At 41.3% G+C, this 21,132-nt stretch overlaps 1 protein-coding gene across 4 annotated transcripts in view; it reads right to left on the bottom strand.

Moving 5' to 3' along the window:
• The window catches only part of ZNF37A (zinc finger protein 37A), a 92,474-nt gene that overhangs the window by 10,489 nt on the left and 60,853 nt on the right, over positions 1-21,132 (bottom strand). For all 4 annotated transcript variants that reach the window (XR_015241532.1, XR_015241534.1, XR_015241533.1 and 1 more), the window contains exon 6: positions 65-181. Coding sequence is in view for 1 of the 4 variants with exons in the window: in XM_086679562.1 (XP_086535688.1) it covers positions 102-181 (80 nt within the window). In the remaining 3 variants the exon portion in view is untranslated. The remainder of the gene's footprint in view (positions 1-64; positions 182-21,132) is intronic.

Genomic DNA, 21,132 nt, shown 5'->3' with positions numbered 1-21,132 from the left:
AAGAGAACTGACCTATCCAGTCCCCTATTTCCCTTGGCTCTCTTATCTTCAGCCCATGACCCACCTGAAGTCTCTCTGCTGGTTCTCCTTCGAATCCTGCATCATCCTTGCCAGAAATCCATCCTTGACTCTAAATATGTCCCACTTCTGTTCACTCTTTCACATGTAATAGTTCTCCACTCTGACAGAGAAAACAAAGAGGAAAGCGGAAGCATTAGAAGATTCCGTGGGTAAAGATCCAGAAGCATATCCACTTTGTCAAGCACCCTTGTCGCACATGGGCAAGTTCACTGCTCTGGAGAGGGAGGAGAGCCCCTGGGCATCAACTGAGAGAAGTGGGAGGGCAGAGTCAGGCAGAGGGCTGCCTCAGGTGCACCTCAGGACGGAAGAAGAATGCCAGGGCTCAGGCAGGCTGGAGGAGCCTGATCTGGACTCCACGAAATAGGGGGAGCGCCCGGGGGTTACCCTGGGTGTCCTATAGTGACCTGAGCAGAGATGATTCCCACCCAGATGGGGACATATCACTGAGAACAGTCTGTCACCAGCAGCTCCAGGGGGCAAAGGAAGGTAGCACAAAGAAACACTAAACCAGCATGGGGGGGCAGGGGGAGCTCCTGGCTCAGTTTTGTCACCACAGACTTACATGTCCCCTGCCATGCATGTCACTTAGACTGTCTGCGTCATCTCCATAAGCTCATACTAATTAATTAATCGCAAACAGATCAAAACTGAGGCCTGGTGGGAGGTAAGCGAGAACAGCGGGGAGTGTGAAATGGTGTATCTGATGAACGCTTGAAAACCTTATATCCGTCAGTTATTTCCTTACATTTCAAAACAGCAGAATCTAAGGAACTCACACTTTGTGGGTGAACCTGAAATTGGACTGTTTGAAATACCACTCCAGTCAGGGACCCCCGCCTGCGGCCCAACAGCCTTGCAAATAGAGCTGCTGGGGAGCAGGTGTTTGGGGGTTCACAACGGCGGTCCTCCTCTTAAAGGGACCAAAACTCTGCAGAGTACAGCACCTAAAACAGTAATCCTTTCTTCACCCCGCCTCCCACGTCCTCCTCTAAAAGCGCACTTTTCCCCAAGTGAAATGTGCAGCGAGCTTGGTTCAACAGTGAACAATCCAGCCCACACTTCAGGTTCAAGGAAAATTGCACGGCTTCCCCCTGCAGATTTAAGCCGCGTGCTCTCTCTCCTTGTGTCTTCATGACTGTGTTTTGTAGATCTCAGCCTGGATTCACGCTACGTGAGTAAATATTCCAGACGTAACAGTCTGGTTCTGGGGATGGTAACCCAGGGCTCTCTAGAACTAGAGACTTCCATTGTATTTTTCTGGCTTTAGATTACTGCCTGAGAAAGGAGGCTGTTGAGGGAGTGAACATGGACAGGGACAAGTTAATAAAGCGACTCTACTCGGCCGAAGTTCGCACCTGCAAGCACAACATTGTATTGACTGGCTCGGAAACAGACAGGTGCTACAAACCTTACTTGGACATATGTTACATTCACAGCCTCACACACACAAGGACAGACAGTAGGCTTGGAGACATGTACAAGTGGACACCAAATGCTTGAGTAGAACCAAGGCTTCAGAACATTAGGTCTGTGGTGGTCACAGCAGAACCACAGAGACTCAGCACTGAGTTCTGACCCTCCTACCCTGGCCTGGGCTGGGACCTGAGACCCGAGGTGGCTCCCCTCTGAGCCACAGGAGACGTCCCACATAAAAGGCAAATGGGAAACGAGGCCATAGCCTCCATGAAAGAGAAATATTCATAACACATTCCTCACCCAAATCAGAGCCCAGGAACCCTATCTTAACCTAAAAAATATTATCCCCAGAATATATAAGTTTATTATTGTCCCTTCTGGAAGTCCCAAGATCCTTAACAACTCTGCAATTCACACACCAAGCCCCAAACTTTTGATCAATTCTGGGAGTTCCTTGATGATACAAAGTGGGTCTTATCCATCCATCTGTCTCCTGTCACTGGTTCCGTGTTTGTCAAAGAGTAGATATTCAATAAATGTTGTTGAATGTGTAATATATACTCCTTATGAATTAATATATCAAATATTTATCAGGATTATGTGCACATCCCTGCCCCACGCTGCTACGGTAGTCAGGGGTTAGCTCAGTGGAGCTGCGAAAAGTCACTTAAAGGAAAATGTGATAATGGTTAGCTAATAAGATGTTGCTAAGCAACGAGGAGAAATATTTTATATAGACTTGAAGTGAATGATATAAGTAAGAGTACAGAATGGGGGGGGGGGAGCAACTGTCTCTTTTATCCCTAGAACTCGGGGACTTTTTACCGGACTGGTCAACTCCATCTGGTTCTCCTTGGTCATCCTAGTACGAGGAGTACTGAGGGAGGCTGGAGAGTCCATGAAGGTCAGTTTTCTGTTTGTGCAAGTGAGAGCTGTCATTTGGCTTAAGACACCTTCGTGTGTAGCTTTGCTGGGTGTGGAAAGTTAAGGGAGGATCCATTCTGTTCCACAAGCAGTTAAACAAAAGCCCTCTCTCACATTCCCTCCCCCACCCACTACATGGCCATTTTCAGCCTCCTACAGACAACACTCAGAGAAACTTCTTCGGGGCTTGTACTGAAGACTATGCGAAGGCGACATTGCGAACGATGCATTTCTTTCTTTCTTTTTTTTTTTTTTTAAACACGGGAACTAAGTTGGTGCAGGTTGGAGGGATAATTCAATTAAAATGGGCCTCCAGGTTGATTTCTGTTGGCAAGAAGCTTTCTGGGAAGTATCTACGATGCGTCCAGTGATCATCATATCCTTCTCGTTTATGAAGGTATAGTGAGAAACCACTGTCGAGAAGAGATGGCTACGTATTTGCTTTGTAAGCAAAAGGCATGTATCATAGTTGCATCTGTAATAGTGTCCACATCTTTACCAAAGGCACTGAATTTTACCTGTTTTTCTGACCTGGTGGTGGCCTTCACCTCCTCAGTGATCATTTTTGGTATGCCGTATGCCACGTTCATTCTTTCTCCCGAAAATACGTCAATTGTCTGTACTATAAAATGATGCCTGCAACTGTGTGGTGATATTATCCCCTAAGTTTAACAGTGAAATAAGGAAATAAAACTATTAATAAACAAAGAATGTGGTTTGCTTGCTTTTTAATCCAAAGTCTGCACAGCTGCGGCTTTTTGCTCTAAGAGCAGACACGGAAGGTTCCTTCTGGAAGAGGCAGTTATGCACACTGACTACTCTCTCTTTTTTATATACGCTAGAATTTTCTTCAACAGCCAATACTGTTGCCGCCATAACCCAAAAACACATATGATAATGTGTTTAGGAGTGTGTATTAAGCATGTGTAAAATGTGTCTACACACACAATCCTTATTCCAAGAGTCTGAGGAAAAATTCTGTCTAGATAAACCCATGAACAAGGAGTTTTATTTTCCTCCTTTTAAAAGAAATGCTTATCTTCCCCAACCCCTTTTTTTAAATGACTTTTTATTTATTTTTGAGAGACAGAGCATGGGTGGGGGAAGGGCAGAGAGAGAGGGAGACACAGAATCCCAAGCAGGCTCTGAGCTGTCAGCACAGAGCCCAAGGGGGGCTCGAACTCCCAAACCGTGGGATCATGACCTGAGCCAAAGTTGAGCACTTAACTGACTGAGCCACCCAGGCATCCCTCTTTCCCCATTTTTATTTTTTTTATTTTTATTTATTTTTTTATTTTTTTAACATTTATTTTTGAGACAGAGAGCATGAACAGGGGAGGGTCAGAGAGAGGGAGACACAGAATCTGAAACAGGCTCCAGGCTCTGAGCTGTCAGCACAGAGCCCGACGCGGGGCTTGAACCCACGGACTGCGAGATCCTGACCTGAGCCGAAGTCGGCCGCTTAACCGACTGAGCCACCCAGGCGCCCCTCTTTCCCCCTTTTTTAAAGAATTGTTTATTAATTTCTTTTGGACCCATCAGAAATGTTTTCCTCCTGAAAATAAAAATCAAGCATCATATTTCACTGCATTGACTTTAAATTTTCTGCAAGTGTAGGTATAAACTGAAGTCAGTCTAGGCAAGGGATGCGAGGGTTTTTTTTTTTTAATGTCTTGCTTAATTGATTTGTGGCTATTATGCTATTTCACAGCACGTGCCATAGAAACCAAACACTGCCTCTTCATTGTGGAAACTTCCCAACTTTCACCTTGTAAGCAAGACCAAGAAAACAGTTTTCTGAATCTCTCTCTCTCTCTCTCTCTCTCTCTCTCTCTCTCTCTCTCCCTATCTCCTTCATCTGTCATTAAATCCTCATTCTTAGTTTATCATTTGGACATATGCTCTCTAGGGCAAGCTCTGTCTGATTTGATGAACCATTTTGTCATGATTCTCAAGGAGATCAATGCAAATTGCCAGGAAATGAACTACTTTTCTTACACTCTATGATAATGGGCAGTTTTTTAATGTTTTCATTTTATTCTTGAGAGAGTACGAGCAGGGGAGGGGCAGAGAGAGGGAGACAGGATCCAAAGTGGGCTCTGCACGGACAGCATAGAGCCTGATGCGGGGCTTGAACTCACAAACTGGAAGATCATGACCAGAGCCAAAGTCAGATGCTCAATCGTCTGAGCCACCCAGGTACCCCAATAACAGTTTTATATGAAATTAATACTGAGACTGAATAAGAAGAGTTTTCTGTTGTACTGAAGTCTTCCATAATTTGCTACATAAATTGCCTAGATATAACCTATAGCTATAGAAAGAAAAAAATGGCTGAGACTATGGAAAATTAATGAGGCATAAGAACATGTTAATGTTGGAAAGGGCAACCAGGCACCAGTTGATTTTTAACTGAGTGGTGCACCAGAGGGAATTGATAAATATCTTTGGGGAGGACTTGCTACTTCCTAATCTGAATGGTTACATGGGAGGCAATTTTGTGAAACAGAACTTTGCTCTCTCGACCTCAGTTAATGAATCCAAGGATTGGTACCCAGTTGGACTGATCAAAAAATTAACCAAAGAATTTTTAATTTTAGGGATAGATTGGAGCTGGTCTCATCTCACGCACCCAGGATTGTGAAACACGGGAGCTAGCAGCCGTGACTTGTCACATGAACACATCGTATGTGTCATATGCATCGTACGAGCACATCAGAAACTGATGTGGGAAAAAGGAGATGAATCAGATTCCAAAGAGAGAGTAGAGAAAGACGCCATCTACCCCTGATTTTCCCAAGGCCCAATGGCATCTGCACACTTCTCCCAAGCCTGGTTGTTCAGATGTATTTTGCCTGTCCCGGGTATTTGCAAAATTTAGCATTTTAGTTTAAAGGCATTGGGCTAAGTACCTATTACTTGTAACTGAACGGGACCACCCACTACAAGCTGAGGGGATTAGGTAATACAAATGTTTGCGAAATCTTAAATTATGGGATTAGTCATTCGGGTGTAATTGACCATTCCGCTGATTTAAATATTCCCACAATTAATTAAAGTTTTATTTGGCCGAACTGAGGAATTTCACCCTTGAATTCAATGCTGCCTGTTCTCTAACCGCAGCCATATATTTCTAATGAAAATAATCACTATTATTTTTTAACTATCTAGCATGCTTTTTAAGGGCAGTAAGAATTTAACATTAAACGATGAGCACATTTTTTTTTTTGAAATTATACTTCACAAAGGTAAGTCTGCACATAGCACTTTTCTGGAAGAGATGTCCCCTCATCCAGAGCGTTTACAGAGTTGTAAAGAGAATGAAGCCAACTTCTCTTTAGAGCAGAAGTTCCTTAGTCTGACTGTGGTCCTTCTTGGGCATTTTTGCACACCGCCCTTCGACCTAATTCCCGCTTCTTGGAGATGCCACGTGTACCTGTCAGTGTATTCGCCACTAGAATTAACCAACAGCATTCACATTGTTAAAAGGCCAAAGTAGGAGAGGAGCCAAGATGGCGGAACAGCATGGAAGTTTCTCAAGTGTCTCGCGTGCATGAAACGCAGCCAGACCAACACTAAACCATCCTACACACCCAGAAAACTGATTGGAGGGTTAACACAACAATCTGCACAACCTGAACCACAGAATTCAGCAGAGAGAAAAAATTCATTTTTATTTTCAATTTTTATTAAAAATATTTTTCTTTAATTTTTTTACTGTATTTTTTACTTTTGTGTAAATTTTTCAAATTCTATCCTACTTCCATTATTTTATTTTGGTCTACTCCAGTGTATTCACCTTTTCAAATTTTCAAACGATTTCCTTTTTTTTCTTTTTTCTCTTTTTTGTTTCTTTTCTTTTTCTTGAATGCAGAAAGAGAAAAATTCATTTAATTTTTTTACTATATTTTTTGCTTTTATGTAATTTTTTTTCAAATTCTATTTTACTTCCATCATTTTATTTTAGTCTACTACAGTGTATTCACTTTTTCAAATTTTCAAACGATTTCTTTTTTCTCTCTTTGTTCTCTTGTTTCTTTTCTTTTTCTTGAATACAGAAAGAGAAAAAATTCATTTTTAATTTTTATTACAAATATTTTTCTTTAATTTTTTCTACTATATTTTTTACTTTTGTGTAATTTTTTTCAAATTCTATTTTACTCCCATCATCTCATTTTAGTCTACTTCAGTGTATTCATTTTTTCAAATTCTCAAACGATTTCCACCCCCTCCCCTTTTTTTCCTCTAACCTGTCAAACCACTTTGAACACCCAGACCAAAACACACCTAGGATCTAGCATCATTTATTAGATTTGTGTGTGTGTGTGTGTTTGATGTTTTAATTTTAATATTTCTTTAATCTTAATTTTTTAATTTTAATTTTTCTACCTCATTAATTCCTTTTCTCCCTTCAAAATGGCAAAATGAAGGAATTCACCCCAAAGGAAAAAGTATGAAGAAATGACAGCCAAGGATTTAACCAACACAGATACAAGCAACATGTCTGAACCAGAATTTAGAATCACGATAATAAGAATACGAGCTGGAGTCGAAAATAGATTAGAATCCCTTTCTGCAGAGATAAAAGAAGTAAAAAATAGCCAGAATGAAATTAAAAATGCTATAACTGAGCCGCAATCATGGATGGATGCAGCGACGGCAAGGATGGACGAGGCAGAACAGAGAATCAGTGATAGAGAGGACAAACTTATAGAGAATAATCAGCAAAAAAAAAGAGGGAGATTAAGGCAAAAGAGCACGATTTAAGAATTGGAGAAATCAGTGACTCATTAAAAAGGAGCAACATCAGAATCATAGGGGTCCTGGAAGAGGAAGAGAGAGAAATAGGGGTAGAAGGGTTATGTGAGCAAATCATAGCAGAAAACTTTCCTAACCTGGGGAAAGACACAGACATCAAAATCCAGGAAGCACAGAGGACCCCCATTAGAGTCAATAAAAGGCAAAAGTAATTACCAATAAAAAGCAACTGTCAGGAGGCACCTGGGTGGCTCAGTCAGTTAAGCATCTGACTCCGGCTCAGGTCATGATCTTGGAGTTTGTGGGTTCAAGCCCCGCATCGGGCTCTGTTCTGACAGCTCAGAGCCTGGAGTCTGCTTCGGATTCTGTACGTGTCTCTCTCTCTGCCCCTCCCCTGCTTGTGCGCTCTCTCTCTCTCTCTCTCTCTCTCTCTCTCTCTTTCTCTTTCAAAAATAAATAAACATTTAACAAAAATTTTTAAGGTGACTGTGAAAGATGGGTTCTCATTCGAGTTACATGGGGACACTGATGAGAATCTTGTTGCAATCAGAGCCCAGACCGTGGGAGCTCTCTTGCACTCTCCACAGCAATGTGCTTTAAGAATAGAGTATCTACCCTTGGCTCATAAGAGATTTACCAACTTAACCTTGCTGCAGAGTGGAAGGACAAATGGCACTTGGTCCTGCACTCATTCGCACCGTCTGCACTGCCACTTGGCCTATTCGGACACCAAATCATTTGCCAGTTTGCTATTGGAAAATATTTGAGACATCACAAATCTCTGCTGGGGAAGGAAGGGATTCCATGGTTCCACAGGATAGATATTTTAGAGGATCCAAAGTTTGCCCTGAATGTGCTCCGTACCCGCGAACCCCCAAATATGATGAGCCAGCCAGCATTTAAGCCAAGAGTGACCAAAATTGTGCTTACATCCATTTCTGTCATCTTCCTGATATGCATCTTTGTCTCTGTAATTCTTAAAACTCATTACATCAGGGGTCTCTTCATTGCATTTTTCTTCATTTCAGACAGCATAATGTTTCTAGACAGCGGGGATGTTTTAAATAAAAGTCAATGTTAATGTTCTGGATTCACTAAATGACTAAATCTCTCATAATGTCTTGTTTGTAAATGATGTTATCTATCATACTTAGTCCTTAATTCATTTTACTGGTTGTTCTTTTCCACAAAAAAATAGGGATTTTGATTTTTAAGTGATTTTACTTATTGGATTTGGAGGAAACTATTGGCAATAACAATGTAGGCTGGGTAAGGGTTTGACTTAATCCCACAGTGTTTTCTCATGACTAATACTAACTTCCCCTCTTAACTAACTTACCTTTCTGAGTCCAATCATTCTCCCCCAAACAATTAATTCATAAAGATGACAAATATGGGATTTGTCTTTCTGCTATGGACAGCCACTTACAAGCTAGGAAAACAGATAGAAAGCAATGCTGACTATATATTCATATACGCAGCACAGGAAAGATTCCTTAACATTTAGTTCGATAAGGCCAATGAAATTTGAATAATAATCTGTTTCATTAAATTGTTGGCACGTGGATACAAACAGATCTCTAAGTGACACAATCCCACCCCCCGCCCCCGCCCCACTAACCCTGGCTTCCAGAACACAAAGTGCTTTTAGAAATCTGACCACTTGAATGGATTCCACCCAGCAGGGATAGCTATATTTAGAAAGAGTTGACTACATTGTGGCACTATCTAGGTTAGCTTGAAATGGAAAGAGTCAGTAGAGGCTCCAACCAAATATGGAGGAAGTTCATAACTAGCAGAGATAATTAAGGAGGCCCAATACTACCTACCAGCTGTCGGGAGGACCTTTAACTATGACATCACAGGGAAGGGCCTCCTCTGAAATTAACTTCAGAACAATATCAAAAGGCCAGTCCTTTGCCCCTAAGCCAGAGGTTAAGTATTTTCGCAGTAGCCTTGCAAGAAATCATCGCCACCCGGGCCGCGGAATCAGTGACGCGCCTCTAGCTGTTCCCAGCCGTAGTGGGAGCACGTGTGGGGCAGAGATCAGATCCATGACAGCTCCCCACACCCCTCCCCTTCCACCACCGATCCACACGCCCACGAGCTTCAAGATCAGACTCACTAGAGGCTTCACGAAAACCCAGGTAGGATACCTGCTGAAACTGCATTACCTTCTTGGCTCTGTCAGAAACAAAAAGTGCACATATGATTCCTTATCAAGGTGGGAAAACGGAGTTAATACACCAACCTTTCTCTCTGCTACCCCTGCCCACCCCACCCCAATTTCCCTTCCTCATGCCTTCTGTGTGTCCCTACACCCAGAAGTAACTCCTACCTTGTTGGCACCGAGTATATAAACTTCACATATGCTTTGTGACGCGACTTAGCACTTTCCCACCTCTGAAGTTACAAAAATGATTCCGTGTACTAGTGAGCAAGTTCTTTCTCATTGTGTTAGCTAAGCTTGGCAAACAGAAGTGACTTTGACTTCAGAAGATAGAACCAATGTGTAAAAACAGAGATACAGAGATAAAGAAAAGGAAAATAAACACTCACTGTTCATTAAGAGATAATGGCTTCCTTTGTTTTCTTTCAAGATTCCAAAATAAGATTAAGATCTTAATGCACTGCAAAGTTTGAGCACTCCTGGATAAAATATCATAGATCCTTTAGTTGGGGGAAAAAAAACAACAAAACTTTAAATATTCTCCAGTTAAGGGGCGCCTGGCTGACTCAGTTAAGCATCCAGCTTCAGCTCAGGCCATGAACTCATGGTTCGTGAGTTCAAGCCCCGCGTCGGGCTCTACACTGACAGCAAGGAGCCTGCCTGGGATTCTCTCTCTCCCTCTCTCTCTGCCCCTCCTCTGCTCTCTCTGTCTCTCAAAATAAATAAACTTAAAAAATTTTTACAAAAATTAACATTAAAAAAAATGTAAATACTCTCCAGTCAAATCAATGCAAGCAAGGGTCCCTCCTCCTATGGCATTGTTGACCACGAACCACCCAGATGCTGTGTAAGTAATTCCAATGGCAAGAAACTCATTAACAAAGTGGACCACTTTTTATTTAGGGTTTTAATTGTTTTGCTACACTGTATCCACGGGCTCTAGCCCTTTCCTCTAGGGCACTGATCTTCCACAATATATGCATATCAGTGGGGATACATGAGGACTTTCCAGGGAGCACTAGCGTAGGGTCAGTTTAAGGAAGTCATTTGCGAGATCCTCAAGTGTCACAGGTACTCCTTCTCAAAGGTGACCTGACTAGAAGATCATCTCCTCCATCACACCTGCCTTTCTGCTACTTCACATGACACACCTCTCACCGGGCCTGAGTCTCACTCGTGTGCACAATCTAGACAATAAACAAAACGACGGTTTTATTTATTTATTTTTATTAAATTTATTTATTTATTCTGAGAGAGTGAGTGTACAGGAGAGGGGCAGAGAGAGAGGGAGAGAGAGAGAATCCCAAGCAGGCTCCACGCTGTCAGCACAGAGCCACGGGGCTTGAACTCCCGAACCTCAAGATCATGACCTGAGCTGAAACCAAGGGTCAGATGCTTAACCGACTGAGCCACCCAGGTGCCTCACAAAAGGACAGTTTTAAAATGCACAGTTTCCCAGAGAGTGTCTTGTAGCAGAAAAGCAAATAGAGCTTCAAAGAAATATTGAAGTGTGGAGTGTCTCATTTTATCCAGAGAACAAACCTATACTAAAGCCCCATGCCTCTATGGTATCCACTCACATATCCATCCACTCATTTGTCCATCCATCTATCTATCTATCCGTGCGTCTATCTGTTCATCCATATATCCCTCCACTCATCCATCCATCCATCCATCCATCCATCCATCCATCCATCCGTGCGTCTATCTGTCCATCCATATATCCATCCACTCATTCGTCCATCCATCTATCCACTAATCTATGAGTTAGAATTCAAAGGTGAGGTAGCTGTCATAAGAACATGTATAATCGCATTTATTTAAACTGGAACATTAGGTCAGGTTTTTTGTAACATAAAGTAAATGAATTTTGTTGATTCATTTCGCAATGAGGGCTGGCTTTGCCAGTTGGATTATAAGGTATACATTTTCCATAAGGTGGATAAAGAAAAATCTACACTACAAAGTTTTGATATATTGAACAGAGATCATATGGCATATGCAGGAAACTGCACCCTTTGAACTTATATTAAATCTGTTTATAAACAAAAGTAGGCAAGAGGCATACAGCTTTTCAATTTTTATGTAAATGAGGGGGGAGAAAGCAGTGAAACAGAAAACAGAGTAATAACCTCCCCTCATCCATATGGCATATCCCTGAATATATGAAGACAATTCTCATTTCTCCTGTACAGCACTTTCTCTCCACTTTAAACCTCCTGGACGGCCTGAGCCATTCTTCATAGTTCACAGTCAAGGGCATCACTGGTGGGGGGAAGGAGTGAGTGATCCCAGCAAGTCCCACTTCTGTCTTTCCTGGGATCAAGCTCACACCCCCACCCAGCCCTCCTGATAACTCAGCCTCCGAATCTGGCTTGTCCAACCTCACAGTGCACATAAAAGCAGCCACTCAGAGAACAATAGCTGCTCCGTCCTCTGAAGAACCAATGAGTGACTTGACCGTAATTTCTTGCCCTAACTCCAGCGAATCTCGTTGTGTCAGAGGCGCCCTGTCTGCCTCAAGGCACAGTCGACAAGCAGAAGGGAGCCAAAAAGTAGGAAGGGAGGAAGAAGGGAGGCTGAAGGAAAGTGAGTGTGTGTCCCACCTACACCAAGACGCGTGCATCCACAAGCAAGACCACTGGTTATGTGGTTAGAGTCAGTGGCGTTTTAGATAAGGTGACATCACACGTGTCGTAGGCTCTGACTTTGCGAGGGGAACAGGTTGTTATGTTCCTCGCTTCTTCTAATCCACTATTTGCCTATTAGCACCACGTCACTCCCAACCCCACTCCTGGCCAAATCCTGCACGTGAACCTATGGTTTCTGTAAGTACTGCTCAAGGAGAAGGCTGATGCAAAGAGACAGAGTCAAAACTCTGAACTTCCGAGCTTCCAAGCAGATTTTTAACCAACCTAGAGGAGAAAAAGACGTCGTTAAGCCATAGCTTTCAAAGGTAACAGAGAGAGACAGAAAAGAAAAATGTTCCTGGGAATTCTAAGACCTTCCCTGGGTTTCTACCCAGGGACATGTGCCTCTGAGCCTTCATGCTTCTCTGCTCTTTAAATTTCCACTGGCTCTCGCCTTCAGCCGAGCCGGGGTCCTCGACCAGGGTCATGGCTAAGTCTTCACAGCGCCCCCGAGAGCCACATTTTCCTGAAGTCTTCATCTGGTATTGCTTCTTCAGCTGGTAGCTGACCATTGTTGTTGTTTGCTTGTTCGTTTCCGATTCAAAACTCTGGCTCCTTTTCAGCTCAACCCCTGACGTTTCTGTTTCCTGTCTGATAAAGGCTTCCCGCTGCTTTACAGAGCAGAGGTCAGTGCAGAGAGGAAAGCCCCCAAAATAGTCTTCTCTCCCGGCTCAGGCACCCCCACCTCCCAGCACCTGACACTCACACTGATGACAGTGTTCAAATATTTCTCTGGGGAGTGCAGAGCTTTCTGAAAGCTCCATAATTTTATTTCTTATGCTGTATCTTACGTTACATAGTGGAACAAGATGTGCAGTTAAGTCCGTTCAGAATAAAGGGAAGAGAAGGTCCTCAGAATTCTCACTGTCCCAGATGCTGTCAGATGTTTACAGTGGAAGCCACACTTTGGAGGTTGGTTATAGGTTCCCTGTCTTCGGATTTTGCAGTGGGGGCTTTACGGAATAGTGCAGAGAGGATGTTCTAGAGTCCAGAGTTCCACGTCAAGCAACAGGAGAAAAGGCAAACTGGTTTTAGGATGATAAGGCCTTTGGGTGGCAAATGAACTTGGGGACTGTGCTGCCCAGAACTGTCTAGTCACCAACCACAGGAGAGAAAGAGCATAGAAGAGTTTCCTTAGGTGCAGGTGAAACTGAGACCACATGACTTTGGCCAATGGCATCACTGCCATTTCTACCCAGATCATGTCCCTCCCAGCTCTCCAAGGGGTGGCTTTGTGGGAAAGCGTGTATCCTCTGCTCTTATAGAACCTGCTCAGAGAGAGACCCTATGACGACCCTACCATGTAGGGTCTTTCTAAAATAGCACCTTGCCACCCCATTCTCAACTTATTTACCCCACTGGATGTTTCTTCACAGCACTTATTACGTTACACATTTTTAAAAGCATTTGTGACCTATCTCCCCTCACTGGGATGTAAGCTCTGTGGAAACTGGGTTTTTGCTTACTTTTCCTGTCTCTTCCCGCGCGCCCCCCCGCCCCGCCCCTGCCATGTGTAAGAGCCTAGGAAAGTATTTTGATGCTAGGCAGGTACTTACAATGTATTTAAGTGAATGAACAGAATAAAATCTAAAAGCATGTCTTCAAACTTCCACATTTCAATTGATTTGAATTCTTTTTTTCAGTATATGTAGTTTCCTATCTAATGTGTGATCAATAACTCCTCAAGGAGAAATTTGATAGGCTCTACAGCCTTCCACGCTAGCCAGTGAAATGAACAATGCTCCCCACTCTCCAGTCGAGGCCTTTCTTTGCAGGATGGGCCATTCTCATATTTTTGTTCTTACTTCTAGGGCTCTAGAAACAACAAAGAGCTCATTGCAATAAAAGCTTAGGAAATATGTAATATCACATATTCAATAATGATGCGACGTTTTGAATGGTCTGTATACATTTTCAGGCCTTTAGTATAACAGTTTACATTTGTTTCCAGATTTTACATGGAAATGTACTCATAGTTGGAAAATTTATCCATGACTATGTAAAATGTTCCTATAGTATATTTATATATTAATGACTGTTCATATATATACATAGATTTATGTATAGATATATATATATATAAGTACATATAGTTTTAGATATAAATATGCAAATGTTTATATAACATGTATATGTTACATGAAGGTAATATAAATTATATATTGAATATATACAAATATATAATTTATCTGTAATTATAATTACATACATATTATGTATATATTTGAATTCCTCAATGTTGGTACTACTGTCTTTTTCCTTTCATCCTTCAAACTCCGCACTATTTGACAAGCCACCAAATGGTTCATCTTTCTCCTGCCTTAGAGTTATTCTAGCTTGAAGCTGGTTCAACATCAAAACCAAGAGTGATCTCTGAAACACACGTCATGCTCCACATTTTCTCTTTATGCTTGTACGTTATTACTCCAAAAAAATAACTCTCTCTCTTCCACCTAGAGCCCCCAAACCCTCAATGATGGAATCCAGAAACATGTCCCAATTAAATCCCCCAAGACTTGATATGTCCCACACTCCCCACCCTGGCTGAGACTTTTTCTTATATTTCATGACCACTGACTCACCATTCCCCAAATCCGTTGTACTCTAGAAGAATACATGGAAATATGCTATTTCTCTCTTCTTCGCGAAAAAGTAAAATCCAGTTATTATTTGTTTGTTTGTTTGTTTTTGAGAGAGAGAAATAGAACGTGCACTCAAGCAGGGGAGGGGCAGAGACAGAGGGAGAGAATTTTCAGCAGGCTCCACGTCTACCGAGGAGCCTGACGCTCGATGCGGGGCCGGATCTCACAACTGTGGTGAGATCATGACCTGAGCCAAAATCAAGAGTAGGAGGCTCAACCGACTGAGCCACCCAGATGCCTCTAAAGTCCAGTTATTTAAATACACTTTGCCAAGACAAGAGAAAGATAATGCTTTGGACACCTTGAAAGTGACAATGGGATGAAAAGGCCACGTGTGTGCAGATGAATCCATCACACTGACTCGGTCCAAGGACAGGCAGCCCCAACCTTACATTTGAAATAGGTCCTTGTTTGTTTGCTTTCAGGATTTTTTTTTTATTTCTTTTGTTCTGTTTAATCTGGTGGTTCTGTGTGGTCATTTCCAGGCAAGGAAAAAGAAATGCAAAATATACAAATTTATATTCAGGCATTTTTTCATTGCCCTTTGTTGGGGGGATCTTTGGTCTTTTTTCCCCCAGTTCCTTCTTGTTCCAATTGTGTATGGACCTAGAAGAAACACCTACTAAATTACTTCACAACAAGATACAAGTGGTGCTTTAGTTACTATTTCTGTTGTACCAAATTCCCACAAATTTAGTGGCTTATGACAACATACATTTATTCTTCTTGCTCTGTAGTCAAAGAACAAGATGAATCTCACCGGATTAAAATCAAAGTGTTGAAAGGCCTGCATGCCTTCCAGAGGGTCGAAGAGAGGATATGGCTTTACCTTCTACAGTTCTAGATGTTGCCCACACTCCTTGGCTTGTGGCCCCTGCCCCCTTCAAAGACAACAATCTCATCCCTGGACCTCTGCCCCTGTTGTTACATCTGTTTCTCTGAATCCGATTCTCTGCCTCCCTCTTTCCCTTATAAGGACTCTTATGATTAAATTGGGCTTCCCAGGGGCACCTGGGTGGCTTACTCAGTTAAGCGTCCGACTTCGGCTCAGGTCATGATCCCACTGTTCATGGGTTCGGGCCCCACACTGGGCTCTACACTGACAGCTCAGAGCCTGGATCCTCTGACAGCTCAGAGCTTTGGATCCTCTGTCTCCCTCTCTCTCTGCCCCTACCGCTGTCTCTCAAAAATAAATTAAAAAAATTTTTTTAATATATTTTAAATTGGGCTGCCCAGATAATCCATGCTTATCTCCCCATTTTAAGATCCTTAACTTAATCACATCTTTAAAATTCCTTCTGCCATGTTAAGAAGCATATTCATAGGCTCTGGGAATTAGTACATGGACATCTTTGGGGGCCAATATTCTGCCAAACAGAAGTGGTAATGTGTCCTTTACCCTCCCCAGGAGGGACAGATGTTTGTGCTTCAAAAGAAAAGCCTATAAAATTGATTTCTAAAAAACAGAACTCAAGGCATGCCGACCTCTGGGTGTGAAAGAGGGACTTAGGAGCGAGTGGGGTCTTTCCAGTGTGTTAAAAATGATACAGAAACGTCTATCTCAATGACATTGTGGACAGAGGATTACAAATTCTAGTTTCCACAGCTGCTCTGTAATGATTTGTAATACAAAATGTGTGTACATTTTCCTGCTAACTGAAAGAACGTATATTAAGTTTGAAGAGTCTGTGTGCTCTGAAAAGCCATAATGAGCTTCCCAAATCCGTATAAGTTCGTTTTTACCACTAAAGGCCAGTTTTTCATAAAAGAATCCTCAAAAATTCACAGATACTCTTTAATTAGTGACATGGGGTAGCCTCCATTTTGTTGAACGCTTGCTATAGGTGAGGTGTTACGCCAATATATTCATATCCTATTTATTCCGCCTACAATCCTAGGAGACATTTAGTCCAGGAAAAGGGAACCGAGTCTCAGAAAAGTCATTTGCCTGACATCACACATTTATGAATTGGCCGACCTAGAATTCAGACATTAGTCTGTCTGATTCTAAAGGCTGTTAGCACCTCTTCCATGAAGATGCCATGGACTCTGTCGGTGGGTCCTTTCCCACTTCCTAAGCCCATCTTGTCATAACCCCCTCTCATTTCCTCTACTTTTCCTGTGCGGTGCTCTTTAGGTCATACTCATAACCAGTAAAATCCACTTTTGACAGCTCTCTGCTGTCAGTGCAGTCCCCCTCTCTCTCTCTGCCCCTCCCCTGCTCTCTCTCAAAAATAAACATTAAAAAATAATAGAAATTAAAAATAAAACAAAATAGGGATAATAAAATTATAGGTATGTTGCATTGTTTTATTACCCAGCCCAGTTGGGGTAAGGGGTGGGGGGAGGGTGGTTGATGATGAGAAAAGAATTAATGTATTGAATACATTCTATGAGTCACATGCTTTTCATAGTTTCGCATGTATCTGAAATTGACTGCATCATAAAAACACAGTCGTCCAGTTGGGATTGTGACGTAGTTATTGTTGCCTATAAACATGTGACTTCGGTGGTTACTACTTGGGACCTGTCTGGACAATGACCACCACTTGCCATCTCAGTCAACAGAATCTTAAAGGAAGGACCTTTAAGGAACGGAATATGCGTCCTGATCATCTGAAATCATTTTGACACCTGATACAGAGAGAGGGGACCAGTAGTCAAACTTGCAGAATGAACATAAAAAAGGAAGACAATGTCAGCAATCAGATGGCAGAGTCGGGGAGGGATGCTTTCAAGAGTTGTAGCGTCACCAAGGTTCTGGAGAGCAGAGTGTAGGGGGAAAAAGTGGACATCAGGGACTTCGATTCAGAAAAGCGGAACACTGACACCAAGAAGCTTTGGGAATGCCTGAAACAATTTATTTTGTTGATAGTTCCTTTTTTCCCACATGTATGAAAAAGATACACGTCTTAAATCCATACCTGAAGTCTCCAAGAGCTGTCACCAAATGTACAATAACAATAGTAATGATGAAACAGCTCCACATTCTGTAAACCTAATACTGTTCTAAAATAAAAAGTTTCTTTTTTTTTTTAAGCATTGGTTAATAGTAAAATGAAGGAAGTTTTCTGGTATATAAAACAATGGGCTCACAAGTGGTTACTTAGATTCAGAGACATACAGAATTTTATGTTTGATTTTACGGCCACTAGAGTTGATAGACAATAATTTCCTAAAACAAGAGATAGTGATTTAAAGTTTACGTTAATGTTTTCGGAAGGGGAAAAAATATGACTCCTTGCCTACTTTTGCGCCAAATAGAAAACCGAACCATTTTTTTTTTTTTTTTTTTTTGAGAGACAGTGAGAGAGACAGCACGAACAGGGGAGGGGTAGAGAGAGAGGGAGAGAGAATACCAAGCAGGCTCTGTGCATTCAGCACAGAGACCGATATGGGGCTCTATCCCACGAACCATGAGATCATGACCTGACCCAAAACCAAGAGTCAGATAATGAATCGACTGAGCCACCCAGATGCCCCTCAAACTATCTCAATATAAGAAAAGCTATTTGAAGTGAATAAACTGTGACGTGGTTCATTAATGTGAGCGTTTGTGTTTTATGTATCTCCATACAAACACATCACATGTTTATGTTGACCATAAGGCAAATTTGATGGGAGGTGAATTTTGAGAATTTACCCACATCAGTGAAAGGAGACATATGTTGATATGACTCATTTGCCTTTTAATGTAATTCAGGCATAAATGAAGAGTATCTTTGATAATTACCAATGTCCTAAATACAAAATTTGTTCCTCCTAAATTTCAAGAAATAAATGTGATCATTTCCTATAAATACACTCATTTCCATCTGGATGGGAGTTGGCTCGTGATTTATAATGTTTCTAATTATGCAATATTAATGTAATGCTGCATCAAATCCAACAGAAAGTGTGTGATATTTGTCATGATTGTAAGAAAAAATTCTGACATTCAAGGTTTTTCCTCAAATATCTCTTCTGCGGTTGTAACCAGAAAATCTGTTGTTAAATGTCATACACTTCACTGTTGCTCAACATTTGGCTTATGTAACTGATGTTTATTAGGCAGGCTTGCTGATCAAAATAGTCTGAGGAAACTGACGTGGCAGAGTATGCTTATATTTATCTTTGGGTCTACAACGTAACGATTTTTATTTTAAAAAACCTCTTTTTGTGTTCACCCATGTAGCAAATATTTATTGAGCATTCACCATAACCCATGCACTTTTATGCTAAGATCAATTAACTAAGGCAGTGAAATAAGCCAATATCTTATTGGGTGAAATGTATACAACCTTCAACAGAACTGCTAATGTAGAAATTATTACGACAAGCAGTGACCAATACATTTGACATCTGAACAAAGAAAGTAGTTTGTTGCCCATGCCAGTGTGATCTGACAGGTAATCAAATTCCCACCTAATTCAAAGTATTTATCCAATATTTTGCTTGTTTGCCTAAAATGCCCACCTTTACCCTCATTCATTATTTTTAAGACAAGTTTTTTGAACTAGCAGTCCCTGGAAAACTATGTTCCACCAAACCTACAGAATTCATCACTAGAGCTGCACTACAAGAAATACTAACAGAAACTCTTCAGGCTGGAGAAAACTTTTTCTACTTGAAGCAGAAAGAAATAAGCAGAAAAGAGAGAGTGTGTGTATAAAATACACACATATGAAGAGGAACAAATATATGTGTATATGTAAAAAGAAAATGTTTACCATTGACTTTAACAAGTAATAATCATAGGGGCGCCTGGGTGGCTCAGTCAGTTGGGCATCTGGCTCTTCATTTCTGCTTGATCTCTCAGTTCGTGGGTTCGAGCCCTGCGTCCAGCTCTGTGCTAACAGCATGGAGCCTGCTTGTGATTCTCTCTCCTTCTCTCTCTCTCTCTCTCTCTCTCTCTCTCTCTGCCCCTCCCTACTCATGGCCTCTCTGTCTCTCTCTCTCAAAATGAATAAACAAACTTAAAAAAAAAAAAAAAGAAGGATGGGGCACTTGGGTGCCTCAGTCAGTTAAGAATCCGACTTTGGCTCAGGTCATGATCACACAGCTTGTAAGTTCGAGCCCCATGTCAGGCTCTGTGCTAACAGCTCAGAGCCTGGAGCCTGCTTCAGGTTCTGTCTCCCTCTCTCTCTGTCCCTCCCCCATTCATGTTCTGTGTCTGTCTCTCAAAACTAAATGTTAAAATAATTTTTAAAAATAAATAAAATTTTAAAAAGGATGATAAAAGAATGTAATGAGTCTTCAAATGTTTTTATTATTTACAATAAAAAACAAAAGTAATAAAAGTAATATAAGCCATGTAACTATAAGTATAAATATTGACTTTCTAGAGTAACTACAAATTCAATTAAAATAACTACATATATCTATGTATACATAGATGGAAATAGATATAAATGTAGAGATAAATACCTAACTAAAGAGCTAGTTGAAGAGAAAAGTGGAGTAATAAAAAATAATGTGCCCAAAAGAAGGAAAGAACCAAATCTCAAGGGGGAGTCAGAAAAAAAAAATTAGTAGCAATTTAAACTATTAATAGGGAGATATGACAGATAACTTTTTTAAAAAATTTTAATGTTTATTTATTTTTGAGAGAGAGAGAGACAGAATGTGAGTGGGGGAGGGGCAGAGAGAGAGGGAGACACAGAATCTGAAGCAGGCTTCATCCAGGCTCTGAGTTGTCAGCACAGAGCCTGACGCGGGGCTCGAACCCACAAACTGTGAGCTCATGACCTGAGCCGAAGTCAGACACTTAACCGAGTGAGCCACCCAGGCACCCCAGATATGACATAGATATAATTTAAAAAGCTAATAGAGGAGAAAATTGAATAATTAAAATAATCCAAAAAAAAAAAAAGCAAGAAAGGAGGAATACTGGGACAAAGGGCAGAATATTGAAATAAAGTGGCGAGACAGTGAGCATAAATTTGACTATATCAACAATTACATTAAGTGTATATAAAAGGAAATTGAGTGTAAATATTGCCAGACTGAAATAAAATACAAGACTCAACTATATGCTGTTGGCAAGCAGCACACACGGATTGACCTGAAAAACTTGAAAATAAAAGGATAGAAACATAAAGATCGTGCAAACATGAAGGGAAAGAAAACTGTGTCGTTCTATTACCATAAAACAAAGCAGACTTCAAGTGAAGAATTATTACCAGAGATGAAGATGAACATTTCATAATTAAAAGGGCCAGCTCAATAGGACAACGTAAACATCCTAAATGTGTATGCAGGTAATAATATATCTTCAAGATAAAGGAAGAAACAGATAAATCCAAAACATAGTTGGAGATTTTAATCATCTCTGGAACTAGCTGTGGGATCAAACGGGCACAACCGGGCAGGACACGGTGAGGTTAACCAACTTGACCCAATCAAGGTCAGGTTAACTAATCTTGTTTGATTCACCCAGAGCAGCCTGATGAACCAACTTGACCTGATTCAT

Source organism: Puma concolor, chromosome D2, assembly GCF_028749965.1.
Source record: "Puma concolor isolate L17-30 chromosome D2, mPumCon1.1.hap2, whole genome shotgun sequence".
Lineage (NCBI taxonomy): Eukaryota > Metazoa > Chordata > Mammalia > Carnivora > Felidae > Puma > Puma concolor.
The sequence above is the reverse complement of the archived record's forward strand: the minus strand, read 5'-3'. Positions and strand labels throughout refer to the sequence as shown.